The sequence below is a fragment of the Nomascus leucogenys genome, chromosome 5 (genome assembly GCF_006542625.1).
Source record: "Nomascus leucogenys isolate Asia chromosome 5, Asia_NLE_v1, whole genome shotgun sequence".
NCBI classification, from domain to species: domain Eukaryota; kingdom Metazoa; phylum Chordata; class Mammalia; order Primates; family Hylobatidae; genus Nomascus; species Nomascus leucogenys.
Window position 1 is genome coordinate 29655868 of NC_044385.1, and position 17996 is coordinate 29673863.

A 17996-nucleotide genomic window follows, 5' to 3' on the forward strand; every position below is an offset into this window, starting at 1 on the left:
ATTCCAGCCTGGGCAACAGGGTGAGACTCCAATCTCTCAAAAAAAAAAAGACTGGTTTTCTTCATTACTTCTCTACTTTCTGCTACTGCCAAGCATTTGGTAATAATATAAAGAGCCATGAAACAACCAGAATGTATTTCCATTTTGCAACAAAAGGAAGAGACTACTTTCTAGATAATTTTTTAAAACTAAGTAGTTGTAGCCTTGACTTTGGTAAATTATTGCTTGAATTTCCAGTGGTTAATTCTTTTCTGTAAATACATCTTTGTTGGAAAAGCTTAACTTGTTGTGTATTTTAGATCAATACCGTATAGCTCCTGCAAATTTGATTGAACTTTTAAAAAGGCCATAAAATATGGGAAGACATGAATTAATTATTGAATAAATTTTTTGTGGCAAGCAATCATATTAGGATCCATTAGTTTCTATTTTTTAAAATCGCTACTTAACAAATATAAAATAGAGATTATTGTTCAGATATAGGAAAATGATATCATAATCTTATAGTGGCCTATACATTCAAAGTGCATGATGCATAGACTATAGAATTGTTGAGAAGGTAGGCTATTTCTTTTTTTTTTTTTTTTTTCTTTGAGACAAAGTCTACCTCTTGTCGCCCAGGCTGGAGTGCAATGGCATGATCTCGGCTCACTGCAACCTCTGCCTCCCGGGTTCAAGTGATTCTTCTGCATCAGCCTCTCGAGTAGCTGGGACTACAGGCGCGTGCCACCACGCCCGGCTAATTTTTGTATTTTTAGTAGAGACGGGGTTTCCCCATGTTGGCTAAGCTGGTCTCGAACTCCTGACCTCAGGCCTTCTGCCCGCCTTGGCCTCCCAAAGTGGTGGGATTACAGGTGTGAGCCACCGCACCTGGCGTAATGTAGGCTATTTCAACAAAAGTTTGCATTCAAGAAATGAGATACTTAATACTCAGCATGCCGCGATGCATATGTCCAGTTTGGCAAGCAATTCTCTCTCTCCTCCCTTGGAGAACCTAACTTGTTATTCTTCCTTTGAAGAACTCAGCTGATACGTTCATTGCAGCAGATGCCTTACAGGGTACTGCACAGTTTTATCAGCCCATTTCTGGTTGGTGAAAGTAAGGGGTTTGTCATCTGCCTAAGGAACTAAACAGTCACAGACTCTTGTTGACCAAGTTGTTTATTTCAGCACTAGCATTTCATCAAAAATATAGTGGTTTCTGTTGTGTTTGTTGTTACAGTTTCACGCCAGCAAATCTGCTGGCCTCCATGTTCTTCCTCTACTCTTAGTCTCCTTAGTTTAATGGCTTCTGCCTTGAGGCATTTCAAAGCCATGGCCTCCAGCAGGTAGGTATAGGTCTTTAGGAAATCTTTGTCAGCAGGCTCATGCTCTTTTGTCAGAGAAATCCTACTGAGAGGTATTCAGGAAGATCTAGTCATTTTGCTTGTTAAATCTAGCTTCCATGCCACTGCCTGTTTCCGTTTAGGGGTTCCAAACGTGGTTTCCCCAACGCCATTCCCTAATTATAAGACTTTAATTCAATTTAGATTATATTTTATTTATTTATTTTTTTAGACAGGGTCTTGCTCTGTTGCCCAGGCTGGAGTGCAATGGTGCAATCACTATCATGGCTCACTGCAGCCTCGAGCACCCAGGCTCAAGTGATCCCCGGCCTCAGCTCCACAAGTAGCTGGGACTATAAGCATGGGCCACCATGCCTGGCTAATTTTTCTTTTTTTGGTAGACATGTGGTCTCACTGTGTTACCCAGGCTAGTCTTGAACTCCTGGGTTCAAGCAATCCTGCCAACTCCACTTCCACCTCCTACAGTGTTGGGATGACAGCCGTGAGCCACCATGCTTGGCCTTGATAATGTTTTATAGGCTCATTTAGTAAGTCTGTATTTTCATCCCTTTCTTCAGGCCCCTCCCTTACCTATGTAGAGCCAATGTGGGGGAGGTCCCTTACAGTCCCCACTCTTGACAAGGAGAAGCCACAGGACACCACATCATGGGAATTTTCTTTTACACAAATAAGTATACAGGCAACGTTGTATAGACACAAACACACACACACACACACACACACACACTTCCAGTTAAGTTGCATAGGTTGATGCCTTTCTAGGGACTGGCCTGCCTATCTGCTTTAAAACTGACTCCATTTTACTTCAGCTTGTCTCTTTTATTGCTCTAGGAGAAAAACCCAATATCTGAAATTTTCCCGTCAGGTCCTTTAACAGAAGAAGGTATATGGCCAGTATCCACTCTGGGCAGAGAGTTTTAGTTATATGCTTCCCCAACTTCCTAGCTGGAATAAGTGGTTCTATACTGCCTGTTACCCTTCTTCCATTCCTCCTGCTCCCTGAGTTAGATACATGAAACTGACTCTTATTATCAAACTCAGCATCTCATAGTAGAAAAACTAAGGTGTTCATACCCTCAGGATATACAAATAATTTCTAGCAGAATCAGCAGTAGTTTTAAGGGAGTCAATTTTCAAATCCCTTGCTTCCATTTATAAATGTCTTTCCTGAAAATTATCAGCCCTGGTTATTTTGCTGGTTCTTACTTTTCCCAGTGCTTTTCTTCTTCCTTAGGGAAAAAAGACACCCCTGCCAATCCTAATCTTTGATGCACAGTATAAAATCTTTCCGCTCTAAACAGAGATATTTCAAATATTGTGCTGGTATTGATGTGGAGGGACTGAATTTAATGAATAAATCACAAAGCATTTTGCAATTTAGATATATAGTTTCTAATTTTATTTTATGTTTATTTTATTTTATTTATTTTATTTTTTCTTTTGACATGGATTCTCACTGTCACCCAGGCTGGAGTGCAGTGGCGTGATCTCAGCTCACTGCAACTTCCGCCTCCCAGTTCAAACGATTCTCCTGCCTCAGCCTCCAGAGTAACTGCGACTACACGTATGCGCCACCAGGCCCAGATAATTTTTTTTGTATTTTTTTAGTAGAGACAGGGTTTCACCATGTTGGCCAGGCTGGTCTCAAACTCCTGACTGCAGGTGATTTGCCCGCCTCAGCCTCCCAGAGTGCTGAGATTACAGATGTGAGCCACTGCACCCGGCCTCTAATTCTTTTTTTTTCAGCAACTGGTAGATTATTAAAAATATTTCTTAACCTAGAAGTCATTTTGTGACTTTGGGCATAAAATTCTGAAAGTGTTTAAATAATCAAGTGACTGCTCTAACCAAGTTCCTTTTATTTCCATTTACCAATTTGTATGAACAAGGTTTCTGAGCACGCTATAAAATTAAAAGATGGTAATAGAATTGGCACTAAAAGACGTACTCATCAATGAACTAATTTTGGGGGAAAGCTCATTAATGATGCCTTTCTAATAAAATTTTATTTTTGTGTTTACTGTTGTTTTATTTTTTATGTTTGCTGTTACCCAATGTATTATTATATATTAAATATATATATTAAACAGGAGTTTAAGAAGAAAAATAAGCTATGTAAAATTTTCAACTTTTAAACAAATGTGCATCCTGGTTTGGTTTTTGTTTTAAATAAACAGTGGAGGATATCAAATCACAGTAATATTTATGTCCAAATGTATATATTTCAAAGAGTAGCATGATGATTTTAGTTTAAATTATCAACATATTAATAATTTATAATCAATTATAATTGATATAAAATTAAATCCTTGCAAATGTTTAAATTTTTGTTGAAAAATATTAAATGTCTTCCTAAAATTACAAGAGGAGAGTATTTTCATAACTATTTCAGGCAATACATATTCAAAAATGGTAAAGACCGCTGTTGTATGGCATGCTTTCAGGAAAAAGTAACAGAATATTCTACAAATAATGGTTTAAACAAATAGCAGTTTAGTTTACTGATCGAACCAGAAATCTGGAAGGAGGCAGTTTCAGAGCTATTGAGGAAGCAGTAATAGTATCTGCTATAACCTCCTTTAAGGAATCATTGGTGTTTCCCCTCAAATTCCTATCAGCATTCTCTATATCTCCTATTTTTTCCTTTAAGTTTTATTTTTACTTGATTATGGTATTTATCATATTATTATTTGTTATATAATTATAAAACGCATGTTTTATTCCCATCAATGGACCAAGAACTTGCCGAGGTTGGAGACTTTGTCTTGCACTTTGAATCTCTTACAATGTACATCACAATGCGTTACACTGAAATCATAGGCTCTCGGTTCAAGATTATCAAGTTCTACTGCTGGCTAGTGATGGAAAACATTCATGAAGGCAACAACTGAATACTGGTTAAATACAATTGATAACTGGCAGAAAAAGCAAGTACTAGAGCTAGAATGAACCTTAGGTGCTGTCCAGTCCAGTCACTTGATTTTCATAGATGAGAACTTGAGGCTCAGAAAGGTTCGGTTCAGAGACTGGCTCACAGAAGATCTAAGACAAACCACCACCAGAAATAAACACTAAAACTGGTCATCGTTGGATGATGGGATTGCAGGTTAGTTTTGTATTTTACTGGGAGCGGGTGAGGTAGAGGTACATATTAGTATCTACCAAACTTTATTTCAGTGGACATGTTAATTTTATATTTAGAGGATGAGGAAGCCAGGTGACTCACTCCAGACTGGAGTGCAGTGGCACGATCTTGGTGCACTGCAACTTCCGCTTCCCAGGTTCAAGTGATTCTCGTGCCTCAGCCTCCTAAGAAGCTGGGACTAGAGGCGTGCACCACCACGCCCGGCCACTTTTTTGTTTTTTTAGTAGATACGAGGTTTCACCCTGTTACCTAGGCTGGTCTTGAACTCCTGACCTCTAGTGATCCACCCGCCTTCTCCTCCCAAAGTGCTGGGATTATGGGCGTGGGCCACCACTCCAGGCTGCAGTCTTAGTTTTGAAGACAGATACTGAAAAGCCTTCCAGAGTGTCATAATTATAAAAATGCGATCATTTTAATAAAATAACACAACAATGTATGAATTGTTTTAAATACCATCTAGTAATTATTTCCTTGACAAACATATTACTATATTTAAAGTCCAGTCATTAATGTATGATAGGTTTCTTTTAATCAAAAATGTGTAGCACAGAGAAATGAAATATTGACTAAGATAACTAGAGAGCTACACACAAGAAAGACAAGAGCCTCAATCCAGCTAAAGCAGAGAAATTAGTATCTAATTTCTCAGTAAAAGTAACCTAAGTTTTGAAATTCTCTTTTACTTATTCTGTTGACTTTTTAAAACTACAAATATTAAAATGTTAAAAATAAAACTAATATATGACTACATTAAAAATATATGTAAGCATAAAAATGGAGTTACTTCTTATTAATTCGGCCTCCCTTTATGTACTCTGTAAGTGGTTCCAGAAATTTTTCCTTTCTTTTTCCAATCACTTATGCGATACTTGCTTTTAAATAGAGATAAATATAATTTATTAATTGATTGTGCAATTGATATATTTTACTTTTATTTCAGTTTTAAGTAGAGGATATTTACCTGAGGAACTGTGTGTAAATCAAACTTATTTTAAATGCACATGGGTAACTCATTATAATCCTATGATGAATTCTTTTATGAAGCAAATACTCACCCCTTATTTTATCTTTTGTGTAAATATCGAGTTTGCTTAAAGCAAGATTTGCCTGGATTAAAGATTATGTTCATTGGGAATACTTTTACACTTTGAAATTTAGCATCTATTGCTTTATAGTCAAAGTATCTTTAACACTAGATTGAGATAAATAAGAAATACAGATCGATTCCTCCTCTGATTTATTGTGATTCCCATGGGTGAGTCATTTAGCTTACATGTCTTAAGTTTATTTATAGAATAAATATAATACAGTAACAGTCCTTTCTTATATATTTTTACAAGGTGCTCAGGTGTAAAATACAGAAATATTATTAAACTAGGTATGAAACATTTCAAAATGATGATGATAATGATGATATACTTTATATTGTACACTGTATTTTATTTTTTCAGACAATTTTCATATGCATCACTGTTTTTAGTATTTTTACTACCTCTCTCAAGTAGTCATAGCAGGTATTAGACCCCATCTTATAAATAATTACATCACTCAACCAAAAGTCAATTAAAAAGACAAATGTATTAAGCCTCTATTAATTGTTGGTTAACATGCTAAACCTGTTAGGGTATAAGTAATGCCCTTTAGCACTTGTTTCTTTATAGACATTTAGAAATTAAAAGGTAATTACTGCATGTTAAAACTTATGGAAAAAAGTTTACATATTACTATATTCCACTGTACTGTTAGGGGAAGAAAATTAATATTTATTTTAAACACCATCTGCCAATTTCTTAGTGTTGTTTTAAGCCTTCCAAATACTGAGAGTGGTTAATTTTATTTTATGCGTGAGGAAGAAACTGAGACTCAGAAAATAAAATAATTTGTCAGAATTCACCTAACCAGTAAGTGCCAGAGCCTGTACCCAAGCTTAGGTCTTTCTGATTTAGTAACCACACCAGGCTGAACTTCCTGAATTTACGTTAGTAGCTTAATACAAGAAATAAAGTTTAGCAGGGCCTCTTGAGCATAATTTCAGAGTTGACTTTTTGTTACATACAACATGTTATTGAGTGAGGAATACCGTTAGCATCCTGGTCTTCTAGTCCATAGAACATGAGAACCCAAAGGAATCTTAAAAGATCACAAAGCCCAGTGTTCTCATTCTTTTACCTTCATATAGAATAGCATAGCAACCATAGTTGATGAAACTCCATCCTCTATCTCAAGTCATTCATTTGTCCGTTCATTCAGAAGATATTTATGAGGGTGTGCTAGGTGCTGGGTATACAGTAGTGAATAAGACGACATGATCACAGTTGTTGTGGTTCTCACGTTACTCACAATGTGATAGAGGTAATAGAGATTAGTCAGTAAGCGCACACACAAATGTATAATTATACGCTGACACATAAATGCATTATTATATACTGAGCTAAGTACTCTAAAGAAGAACTTGTAAAAATTGAATTTGAACTAGACATTGAGATGGGGACGGCTAATGAGATCTCTAGGATCTAAGTGAACGGGTGGCAAGAAGAGCATTTCAAGCAGAGAAAATAATACGTGTTGTGTTCAAGAAACTAAAGGAATGCTAAAGCATATTGAGCACAATATAGGAAGGAAAAGCATGAGGTATGTGATGAGACCAGAGAAGGGTCGGCAAGGAGCACATGATGCCAAGCCTGGTAGGTCATGTTACAGATTCTTTCTCCTAAGAGTGTTTGGAAAGCCACTTAAGGTTTTGGGTTGCTTTTGCTTATTTATTGTTCACTTGGTGTGAATGAACTCCCTGTCAGTTTCTACACTGACAATCATAAGGAGGATGCCCAAAGGCCAAAAGGCATCCTCCTTATGATTGCTACCAAGATCTGTTCTTACCTAGCCACATGGCTTCTTAATACTCTATCATCTTGCCCTAATTTTTGTTTCCATATCTCGATCTATGAAACCCTGTTATAGTATATTGGGTTAGGAGTTTGGCATATATTTCTACTTCTTTGTCCCCCACCCTCCTCTCTCGTGTGTAGTTTTTCATACTTGCAAGTCTCTTCAATAAAGTAGTTATAGTTCACAGGGAAACTGTCGGTATAGAAGACTGTATACCATTTCCAAAGTTAATTCATATATTTAGTGATAATCCACTTAGACCAGTGTTACCCAGCAGAAGAACTCTTTACAATAATGGAAATGTTCTGTATCTTCACTGCCCAGTATGGTAGTTATTAAACCGCATATGCCTTTAGCACTTGAAATGTAGCTGTTGCAATTAAGAAACTTAATTTTTCATATTAGTTTAAATTTAAGCCGAAATAGAAGGATCACTTGAGGTCAGGAGTTCGAGACCAGCCTGGCCACCATGGTGAAATCTTGCCTCTACAAAAATACAAAAATTAGCTGGCATGGTGGCACATGCCTGTAATCCCAACCAGTTGGGAGGCCGAGGCAGGAGAATCACTTGAACCCAGGCGGTGGAAGTTGCAGTGAGCCAAGATTGTGCCACCGCACTCCAGCCTGTGATGGAGTAAGACTCTGTCTCCAAAAAATAAATAAAAATAAATAAATTAATTGAATAAAAAACATTTAAGTAACCATATATGGCTAGTGGCTACCATATTAGCACAGATTTAGATCATTTTATATATACTAGACCCACTATTAAGTTAAAATGAAATTATGCCTCTGAGTCCAAAAACAGAAACTTATCTCTGACAATAAAAATCCATATTATAAGTTGCAATAGCTCTTTCCTTCTGAAAAGTACATTTTTAGGAGACCTCAGTTAAGAATCTTGAGGTTGATTTTGTCCTTTTGTCTACATATAATATTAATTGACTTCCCATGAAATCCTATACATTTCTGCTACCTGTAATTCAACACTGTGGGTGAGGAAAGGGGGGATTAAGGGACAGTGAGAAGGAATTAGTGTGGAACTCTGCATCTGCAGAGATCTTAGTTTTTAAAACCTTCTTTCCTAAAGGTTTATTTTCTGGTCGTTCTTAAAAAGAAAAAAGTATTTCTACTCCACAGAGTTACCAACCACAACTGCTCTACTGTACTTGAAAGAGCACTGTACTGAGGGCTTAATAGGTGATAACTATTCCTGTTATCAGCAGTGCTGCGGTGAGGATTAAATGAAATCATATGCCAGGCTTAGTTCCTAGACCTCCGTAAACTGCGTCTATGTCCTAGAGGGAAAACTGAATTTGGAAACCACATTCAACCCTTATGAATTGTGAGGACAGACAATCTGCCTGTGTCTCTGAGCCCAGCCATTCTTTACAGTTGATCAGTTTTAAACTCTTCTGTGCTCCCTACTGGATTCTTCTATCACTGTTAGTCTCTCCATGAAGCCTGCGTGGAACGTTGGCTCCAGTGTAAATACACATAAATAAATACCCATTCTCTTTCAGAGCATTTTTTTCTTCCTCTGCCTTTGCATAAACTTGACTCTGACTTTCAAGGATGCTACTTCCTGTGTTTCCTTGTTTGCTCATTTTTCACTAGAAAGTTATTAAGTAACTTTTATTTTCCATGTATTATGCTAGATTCTGGCAATACCAAAAAAAAAAGAAAGAAAGAAAAGAAAAAGAAAACCAACCTTTCCATTATGCCCCCAAAACATGATAGTACTTGAAGGAAATGAACGGGAAGTATATGGTTAAAAATACAAGATATGGAATCAGACAGACTGAATTCAAATTCTGATTCCAGTGCTTGCTAGCTGTGTGAGCTTGAATGGTGATAGGACTATTTCATAAAATTGTTGTAAGATTTGAATGAGGTAATTCATGTATGGCCATGAGAATGATAACCAGCACACAACTAACACTTATTGAGTGGTGATAGTGCTTTTACTGCAACTTTGATTACTACTTCTACCACATTTTCTAGCTACTACCACTATTTCTGTTAGTGTTATTATCATTATCCTTTTCTCAAGGACCTCTGATTTATTATTAGGATAAACAATCAACTGCAATATACGAATATAATAGCTTTAGTGGATATATCGGCAGAGACGTTGGGAGTTTGGAAAAGGAAGCATCTAAATCTGCCAGGGTGAGTTCAACAGGCTGCCCAAAGGAGGAAGCCATTCGCCTCCTCTCATTCCTGTAAACCCTAGGACACAGAGGCCACCATTTTCCTACAACATCATTGTCCCTTTCAGATTACTCCTTTTTTACTCCTGGGTAAAACTTTTTTTGTTGTTTGAGGTTCATGCTACCATCTACCTTTCCTTATTTGCCCTCATTCATACAGGACTTTGGCGCTTGAATCAGTCTTTCTTTCCTGCATCAACCTCAGCTATCCTAATTGGTGGCAACATGTGTAATGGTTGGAAGGGACGTCGGCTTTGGAATCAGGAGACCTAACTGAATTCCTGCTCTGCTGCTTAGTTATGAAATCTTTGGCAAACCTCTTAATCTCTCTGAGCCTGTTTCTTTATTTGCAGAATGGTAATAGTAACTGCCCGTAGAGTAGTTTAAGGATTAAATGGCCTTAGTAAGGGCTCAATGCATGTTGGGTACTCCTATGACCAACGGTTGGATGGAATAGTACATACTGGCACTTACCACACTTTTTTTTTCCTCCAGGAATCCAATGTTCTTCATCTGACTGCTACTTGAGAAACTCCCCTGGCTACTCTTATATATAACCATCACCCAGAACTAACAGAGCTCTGAAATTTTGAATGGTCTTATACCATTTTCTTACCACAACCTAATACTCTTTCAGCTTTTTTATCCTATGTTCACTACCTGTGTTCTTTAGGCTCATTAAGACTGCTATTTAAATTTGGATAAACTTATCCAAATACACTTTCACTCCCCTTTTTCTTAGACTTAGAGGAAAAGATCTCTCTTCTCCTGTCCAAGGCTAACTCGTAACACCTATGCTTTTGATTGAAATTTTTTTTTTCCTTTTCAAAAGCTTCTTTCATCATCTACTACATTTTTAACCTCCCCTTTAATTTTCTTTAACTCTAATGTGTTTTCTGTCTCTCACAGTTTGAAAGCCAAACTTCTAGAAAGAGTAGATTACAGTATAGTCCCTTCTTCTCCACCCTACCATGATATTATAATCCTGATTTCTTCCCATGTCACTTTCTAGAAACTTCTCTGGAAAAGTTCACCAGTGGCCCCTCCAGTTGTGTTTTCTCAGTTCCTGTCAGACTTGATTTCTCTGTATTTAACAACAGTGACCACTCCCTTCTTAAAACGTTTCTTCATGGCTCCAGAGATACCACTGTCTCTTGGGTTATTTGCATTTATTTTTATTCTTCCTACCCAACTTCCACTAGAAAGAAGAAAAAAGATATAAACACACAATGACAAAGAAGGGACACTTCAGCAGATTAGAGATTTCAGCCAATTTCTAGAGCTAGAAAGCACTTGGAGATTTATGCCTAAATAGGCAGGTAGAATAAATGTAAACTTAAGAGTCTGATGAAATAAATGCTGATTTGTCCCTCACAGACCCTAGAAAAGCTGAAAACTTGCCAATAGGGTGGGGCGTGGAGCTGAAATAGTATGTTTCAGTTAAGAAAGTAAATCTTTCTTTTCTTCAGAAATTTACTAATCTGAGAAAAATAGACAAGATAGTAACCTTGTAAGTTTCGACCATGAGGAGACACTTGCTGTATGATCATCCTGTAGATAAACTTATTTGTTGAAAAAGCTCTTCCGATCGGTTTCGTAGTGCCTTTTAAATATTGAATAGATAAGTAAGGATCACCAGATATTTGAGAAAAGACTCCAGTATAAAAAGAGGAACAAACGGGAAAAAAGGACCTGCTCATCAAAAGATGCCATAGACACATAATTTATAAACCAAGTAGAGTCAAATGTTAATAGTAGAATCTAGATAGTGGCATATGGGTATTCATTCTAAGATGCTTTTAACTTTATTGAATATTTGAACATGTTCTTCATACATTTTAAAGCAAAAGTAAAAGAAATGAAACATAAAATGGGAGATTAAAATGGTGAAAGATATCAAAAGAGATTTACAAATATGAAGAGACTTCATGGTTCATAGGTTGGAAGATTCAACATAGTAAGGATGTCAGTTCTCCCCAAATTGATAGTTAGGTTTAATGAAATTCTTATCAAAATCCCAGCAAGATTTTTTGTAGATATAGCAAAGATTATTTTAAAATGTATATGGAAAAGCAAAGGAACTTGAATCGCAAAAACAATTTTTTAAAAAAGAATGAAGTTGTAGGAATCATCCTACCAGATTTCAGGACTTACTGTATAGCTACAGTATTCAGGACTGTGTGGTACTGGTAGAGGGGGACAGACGCATAAATCAAGGTAACAGAATAGAGACCCCCAAAAATAGCTCCCCCTGCACACACACAAGTACAGTCAATGAATTTTTGAGAAAGGTGCAAAAGCAGTTCAATGGAGGAAGAATAGTCTTTTTAAGGATATTTGAAACTAGTGTTCTGGAAAATTTCCTTTAAAAGGATGAAAAGAAACTACACACTGAGAGAAAATATTTGCAAACCACATGTCTAGCAAAAGACTAGTATCTAGAATATATAAAGACCTTTCAAAATGTAATAGTTATAAAACAGTTAGAAAACAAAACAATCTAGTTAGAAAATGGACAAAAGACATGAACATCCATTTTACCAAGGAGGATACACAAATAGCAAATAAGCACACAAAAAGATGTTTAGCATCATTATCTATTAGAGAAATGCAAATTAGGACCACAATGAGATATCACTACACATCTATCAGATTGGCTAAAGTAAAACTTAGTGACAGCATCAAATGCCAATGAGGATGTGGAAAAACCGTATTCCCCATACATTGCCAATGAGATTATAAAATGGTGTAGCCGTTCTAGAAAATGTTGGCAGTTTTACGAAACTAAACATGTAACTACAATACTAACCAGCAATTGCACTCTTGGTCATTGATCCCACCGAAGTGAAAACACTGTTCATAGAAATACCTCTACACTATGGTTAACAGCAGCTTTATTCATAATAGCCCAAAGTTGGATACAACTCAGAAGTCTTCCAATAGGTGAATGGTTAAACAAACTATGTTCACCCATACAATGGAATACTACTCAGAATAAAAAGGAATAAACTATTGATACGTGCAACAACTTCGCTGACTTTTCAGAGAATTATGCTGAGTTTAAAAGCCAGTCTAGAAAGGTTACATCCTGTATCATACCATTTGTGTAACATTATTTAAATGACAAAGTTATAAAAATAGAGAATGGGTTAGTGAGTTAACAGGGATTAAATATAGGAGATTGAGGGTTGGGATGAAATGGGTATGGCTATAAAAGGACAATATGAAGGATCGTTGTAATATATTGTTCTGTATCTAGTCTGTATCAGTGTCAGTATCTTAGTTGTGATGTTACACTATAATTTGCAAAATATTATCATTTTGGGAAACGGGATAAAGGTGCACAGGATCTCTACCAACTGCACATAAACCTACAATTATCTCAAAATGAATATTTCTTGTAAAGATTGATAAATCATTTAGCAGGCAAACAAAAAGACAAATTTTAGGAGGAAAAAAGTAAGAACAACTAACAGATCAGCTCAGAAGATCTGACATTTAATTATTAGGCATTCCAGAGAGAGACAAAAACAAAAACAAATTTTCTCATACTGAAGGACCCAGATCTCTAGATTGCAAGGTCTCACCCAATGCAGTAAATGAAAAATGCTCACTACTCGAGAAATTAAAAACTTCTAACAGCATCCAGAGGACAAAAATCCAGATCACATTCAAAACAACAAAAATAAGCATTTTTTATTGGCCTATTGAAAACTTAAGAATATGAAGAAGAAAACAGACAAACAAGCGGGAAAAAATCAACTCAAACAATACACTTCTCAACCATTCTCACTATTTGAGTGAGTTCTCCAGCAAAAGGTGGAAATGAACTGAGAAGCTGTGGGATACAGGAAACAAGAGGTGTGGCAAAGGAGATCAGTGACATGAACACCCAATGAGAGCCAAGGAAGTTCCAGGACAGATCTGGACAACAACAGCTCAGATGAGACCAAGTAGACAGAGGGCTTTGGGAGGAGATCACTGGAGGCTGAAGAGGAGGGAGGAGTAAGGGATGGGCATATTTTCAGATATTTTTTAATATTTGAAAACTAACAGTGATAAGAATAAGAATGTAATAAAGATAGGCTGGCAGATACTTAGAAAAATTAAGAAGGCTGGCAGGTACATAGAAAAAAATAGCAAAAAAAAGACAAATAGCAACTTTAGGAGAAACAAAAAGCTTAGCAGCAGAAAGTATTCATGTAGTCATAATAATGTCTGTATTTAAAATTGATTAATCAAAAAGATGCTATAATTGGAAATAGAGGGTTGGGAGTTAAAGAGCTAAGTCTATGATAACAGAAAGTCAGTACTTCACATCTAAAATCAGTGAATCACAAGCTATTGGTATAACCATATTCTTTAGAAATATAGCATTAAATACAAAATGAAAGGGCTAAAAGAGTTGACAGTGGTATCTCTTAACAGAGCTTAGGAGTCAGGATAGATGGAACAAGAAATTGCTGTTTTTAATCCTTTTAGTTTTTTTCGTTTAAACTGTGTGTATGCGTTTAAGAAAAATGTTTGTCTTTAAATTAAAAAAAAAAAAAAAGGCACAATCCAAAACAGTGGGGAAATATCTTAGTCAAGCTGTCAGCGGAACTACAATGAATGATTAATTAATTTGGTAATTAATCCAGGTGTTATTTACTAATACCAATAAATGTCCATTCCCCCATCACTGGTGGAATTTGATCTGCCTAGGAGCATCACTATCACTATCTATGAGCTTGAGAAATACTATATTAATGCCTAAACAAGGCCTATTAATGTAGAGGCTGTTTGTTCCTGGTTTTAATACCACAGAGGCTAGAGAATGCAAAGAAGTCTTAGAGCGTCCCAGGAGATGTAAACCCTTTCTAGCCCCTTGTCTTTCTGCAGTGTGGTGTGGTGAAAACACACCTTATACAAGTAAGCTAACATTTGAGCCCTCATTTCTGTATTTGGAACATCAGCCTAACCTTGTAAGGATTTTATGAAGATGGGAAATAAAACATGTCACGTGCGTAGTACATGGAGGTACTTGGTATTATGGTTGTTGAAATCATAAATAGCATTAATAGTAATGTTAGTATCATTCCCTGTGATTGTGGGCCTTTAGTGATTGATTTGCCATAATACCTCTCTCAATTTCCTAGTCCTTGATGTTTACAGTTAGTTTTTTTATGCAGAATAATGCCAGAGGACTGGGCACATAGCTAATGATAACAACTCCCGTGGAAAAGGTATTGCCAGATACGTCAGTATTAAGAGTCCCAGGGGCAGCTGAAGCAAAATGGGCTGGGCTAGACTATGTGAGAAGGCAAGGCTTTGATGATGCAGTGACTTCTATATTTTTAATGTCGTTGAACTTATTCTCAGCCAGAATCTAGGTTGTTATAACTGTGGAGGGAATAGGTCCAAGGTACCTCAGCTGATGCTGCAGAATTCATATCAAGGGCTTTGTGTATTGCTCCTGGGGGCATAGCTAGATAATGTAATATTTTTTTTATAACTCCAACAATCAAAGGGTCATAATTTGTTGTAATGATGCTATAATTAAGTTGTGGTAAATGATAGCATTTGTAGATTTTATAACCAGAATTGATTCATAAAATGAATACAGTCCCAGCAGTTTATGTTAACATAATTAAGTGGAAATGTAATTCTAACTCAGTTTGCTTATTAAATTGAAAATTACCAGGTTATGGGCACTTTTACATTTCTGTCAAAATTGGTCTAAGTCTAGAATTACATGAAATATCCATTAAAATAAAGGATATTTAAGGCTCTGTTGCTGGTGACAAATTTCTTAAAGCCCATGCAGCTTGATCATGTGAGAGCATGTGCTTTTAGTTAGGTTCCCTCTAACTGCCTTTTTCTTTCCTCTGCAGCCATTGGTTTAGCCCTGGGGCTAGGACAGAGCATGACCAGGTAAGGACCATTGTAATCCAAAAGGAAGTTACTCAGCCTCTTTCAAGTATTTAACTGTCTCCCTTCAAGAGAGTAGATCAGCTTTATGAGAAAAAATACAAATCCCCACTCATTTTAAAAGGTGTTAATTATGTCAACGATTAATACACTGACCAAATAAATGCATGATCCTTAATCAGCATGAGAGTTTTCTTTCCTTTACTGCCACTGTCTTCAGTCATACGTGTGACCTCCATGGAAAGACTCTGAAACTCATCATTCGTAGGACCTCACTATTGATCTTTATTTTTCACAAAGTTAAAGTATCAAAACAGTACATGTGCTTAAAAATTAATTTGTATTAAATCTAAGTTCTGCCAGGAAGAGAATATTTGTATCTGAAGTTTAGAAGGTAGGAAGAGTTTCTTATACTTTTACATTATATTTCTAGATGAATTTTTTTAAATCTCTTATTGGTATACATGGAAGCACAATGATTAGTTGACTTAGTGAGAAGTTGACATTCATTACAGTTATTTTTACATATAAAATCAGCAGTTACCGCTTGATTATATTAGTTCTTTCTCAGAAGCATGCTTAATCTTGTGATGTTTTAAAACATATACATTTTAGAGTTTGCATCCTTGCAAAGTTTTTATCTTTTATTGTGAATGATAAAAGTTATTTTTAAAATAAAGGGGAGTGGTCAACCTCAAATCTTCAGGAATCATTTCTTCTGAGGGGTAGGCAGAGAAATAGGTAGTAAAGAGGACTTTGTGCTTTAATGGTAATTGGTAACATTACTCTATAATGTTTGATTTCTTGGGTTGAGCCGCAGGTTCACAGCTGTTGCATATACCATAGTTCCTTTTACTAATAAAAGGAAGGTGCTACGCATTTCATTTGGAACCCTTCTTTATTTTTTAACACACATAAGCTTAATAGAAATACCTTTCATTTTCATGATTTTTTTAACTTGCTTTTTTCCATGAGAGTGAGTTACCTCTTTAAAGATACTTCTCACATCAATAATGGACTATGTGCCACTATTTCTATGAATTCAGAATTAACTAAGCTAAGCTACATCTATGATGTGTTCCTCTTATTATTTACAATACAAAAATTAGACTTTCTGCTTTCCTAAATGGTTCTTATCCCTCTATGTACAATGCTTACAATAATATTCTGCTTTTAGTATTAAGTTGCATCAGGATATATTTTATCTGAAAATATAATTTTATAAAGCTCATTTTCTACCCTTTAGAACTTGAGAAGTAGTAAAGCAATGTTATAAATCTAGGTTTTAGACTGTGGTATACCTGGTTGCTTCCAGCCAAGCTTTATTCTGAAATTAAAAATTACCTTTAATAGCTAATACCTTATAAGGAAGAAATTGACCAATTTTTTTTATCTTTTTAAATCTTTTGGACCAATTTTTTAATCAGCTTTTTACTTAAACTTTGATGTGCCATTTCAGATCTGTATCCTTACTAGATAGATTATGAATTAATAAATCCAGTTAATTCTTGTTACATATGGTAGTTATGTTCTATGTAGTCAACTCAAACACTGAATCAATGAATACTGAACCACTGCTTGTAGGGGAAATACAGGGTTAGGTTTCTTTGAGCCCCAGGTCACATCTTCATCAACTGATCAATACATAACCTTGTTTTGTGTGTGTTTCTGTTTAAAGACACCTTATTCAATGTCTGTTGTTGATTCATTAACATCGAACTCAGGGCCAACAGCATTGTAACTCATGCCTGAATGAAGCTTATCTAAAGCACATATTTTCCCTTTAAGTCCCATCACTGTCTTCTTGCACTTAGGAACACTAGACAGCACTTTAGCACTATGCTTGGGGCCATTTTAAACAGTGAAGTCACCAACAGAAGTATAATTATGCAAAACAAACAAACAAACAAAAAACCAAAACACTCATAGCATTAAACAGACTGCAAGAAATACACTTGTTTATACTATGAGAGCTTGAAACAAGGCCGTGTCACCTGGCTGGAGCTCAGCTGGAAACATGTGTTAGAGGCTACTCAGATTTTTACCACTCTGCCTACACATGTCTGCAAATGACTGCAAAAGCAGGGGAAGTACTGATTTTTGTGTTACAAATAAATGTTAGCAAGTAGGTGTATGGAATCTGAATAATGACAATGAATCGTACAATAATGTATATGTACAATACATTCTACTTTCATAAGGGATAATAATTTCTTAGTTCAACTCAGACCTAACTGTATAGCAAACTAAACTGTTGTCTAAAGTTAGGTGCAAGTGATGAAATGCAAGACCATGAAGTATAAAATCTTTTAATTTATTGTTGAATGAATGACTAATTAGCATGCATGATTACCTTATGTTTTTCTCATACCAACTTAACACAAAGAAACAATAATATTAACCCTACTTTTTAAATCCCATCGCTCACTCCTTTCTCCATCTTAATGATTCTTTTTGCTATTCTTCAGTGCTAAGTCCCATTTCAATTTACTGTAC

At 35.9% G+C, this 17996-nt stretch overlaps 1 protein-coding gene across 1 annotated transcript in view; it reads left to right on the forward strand.

The window, feature by feature from the left end:
- The window catches only part of GPATCH2 (G-patch domain containing 2), a 190474-nt gene that overhangs the window by 113366 nt on the left and 59112 nt on the right, over positions 1 to 17996 (forward strand). The window contains exon 7 of the mRNA XM_003265095.4: positions 15464 to 15503. Within this exon, the coding sequence (XP_003265143.1) occupies positions 15464 to 15503 (40 nt within the window). The remainder of the gene's footprint in view (positions 1 to 15463; positions 15504 to 17996) is intronic.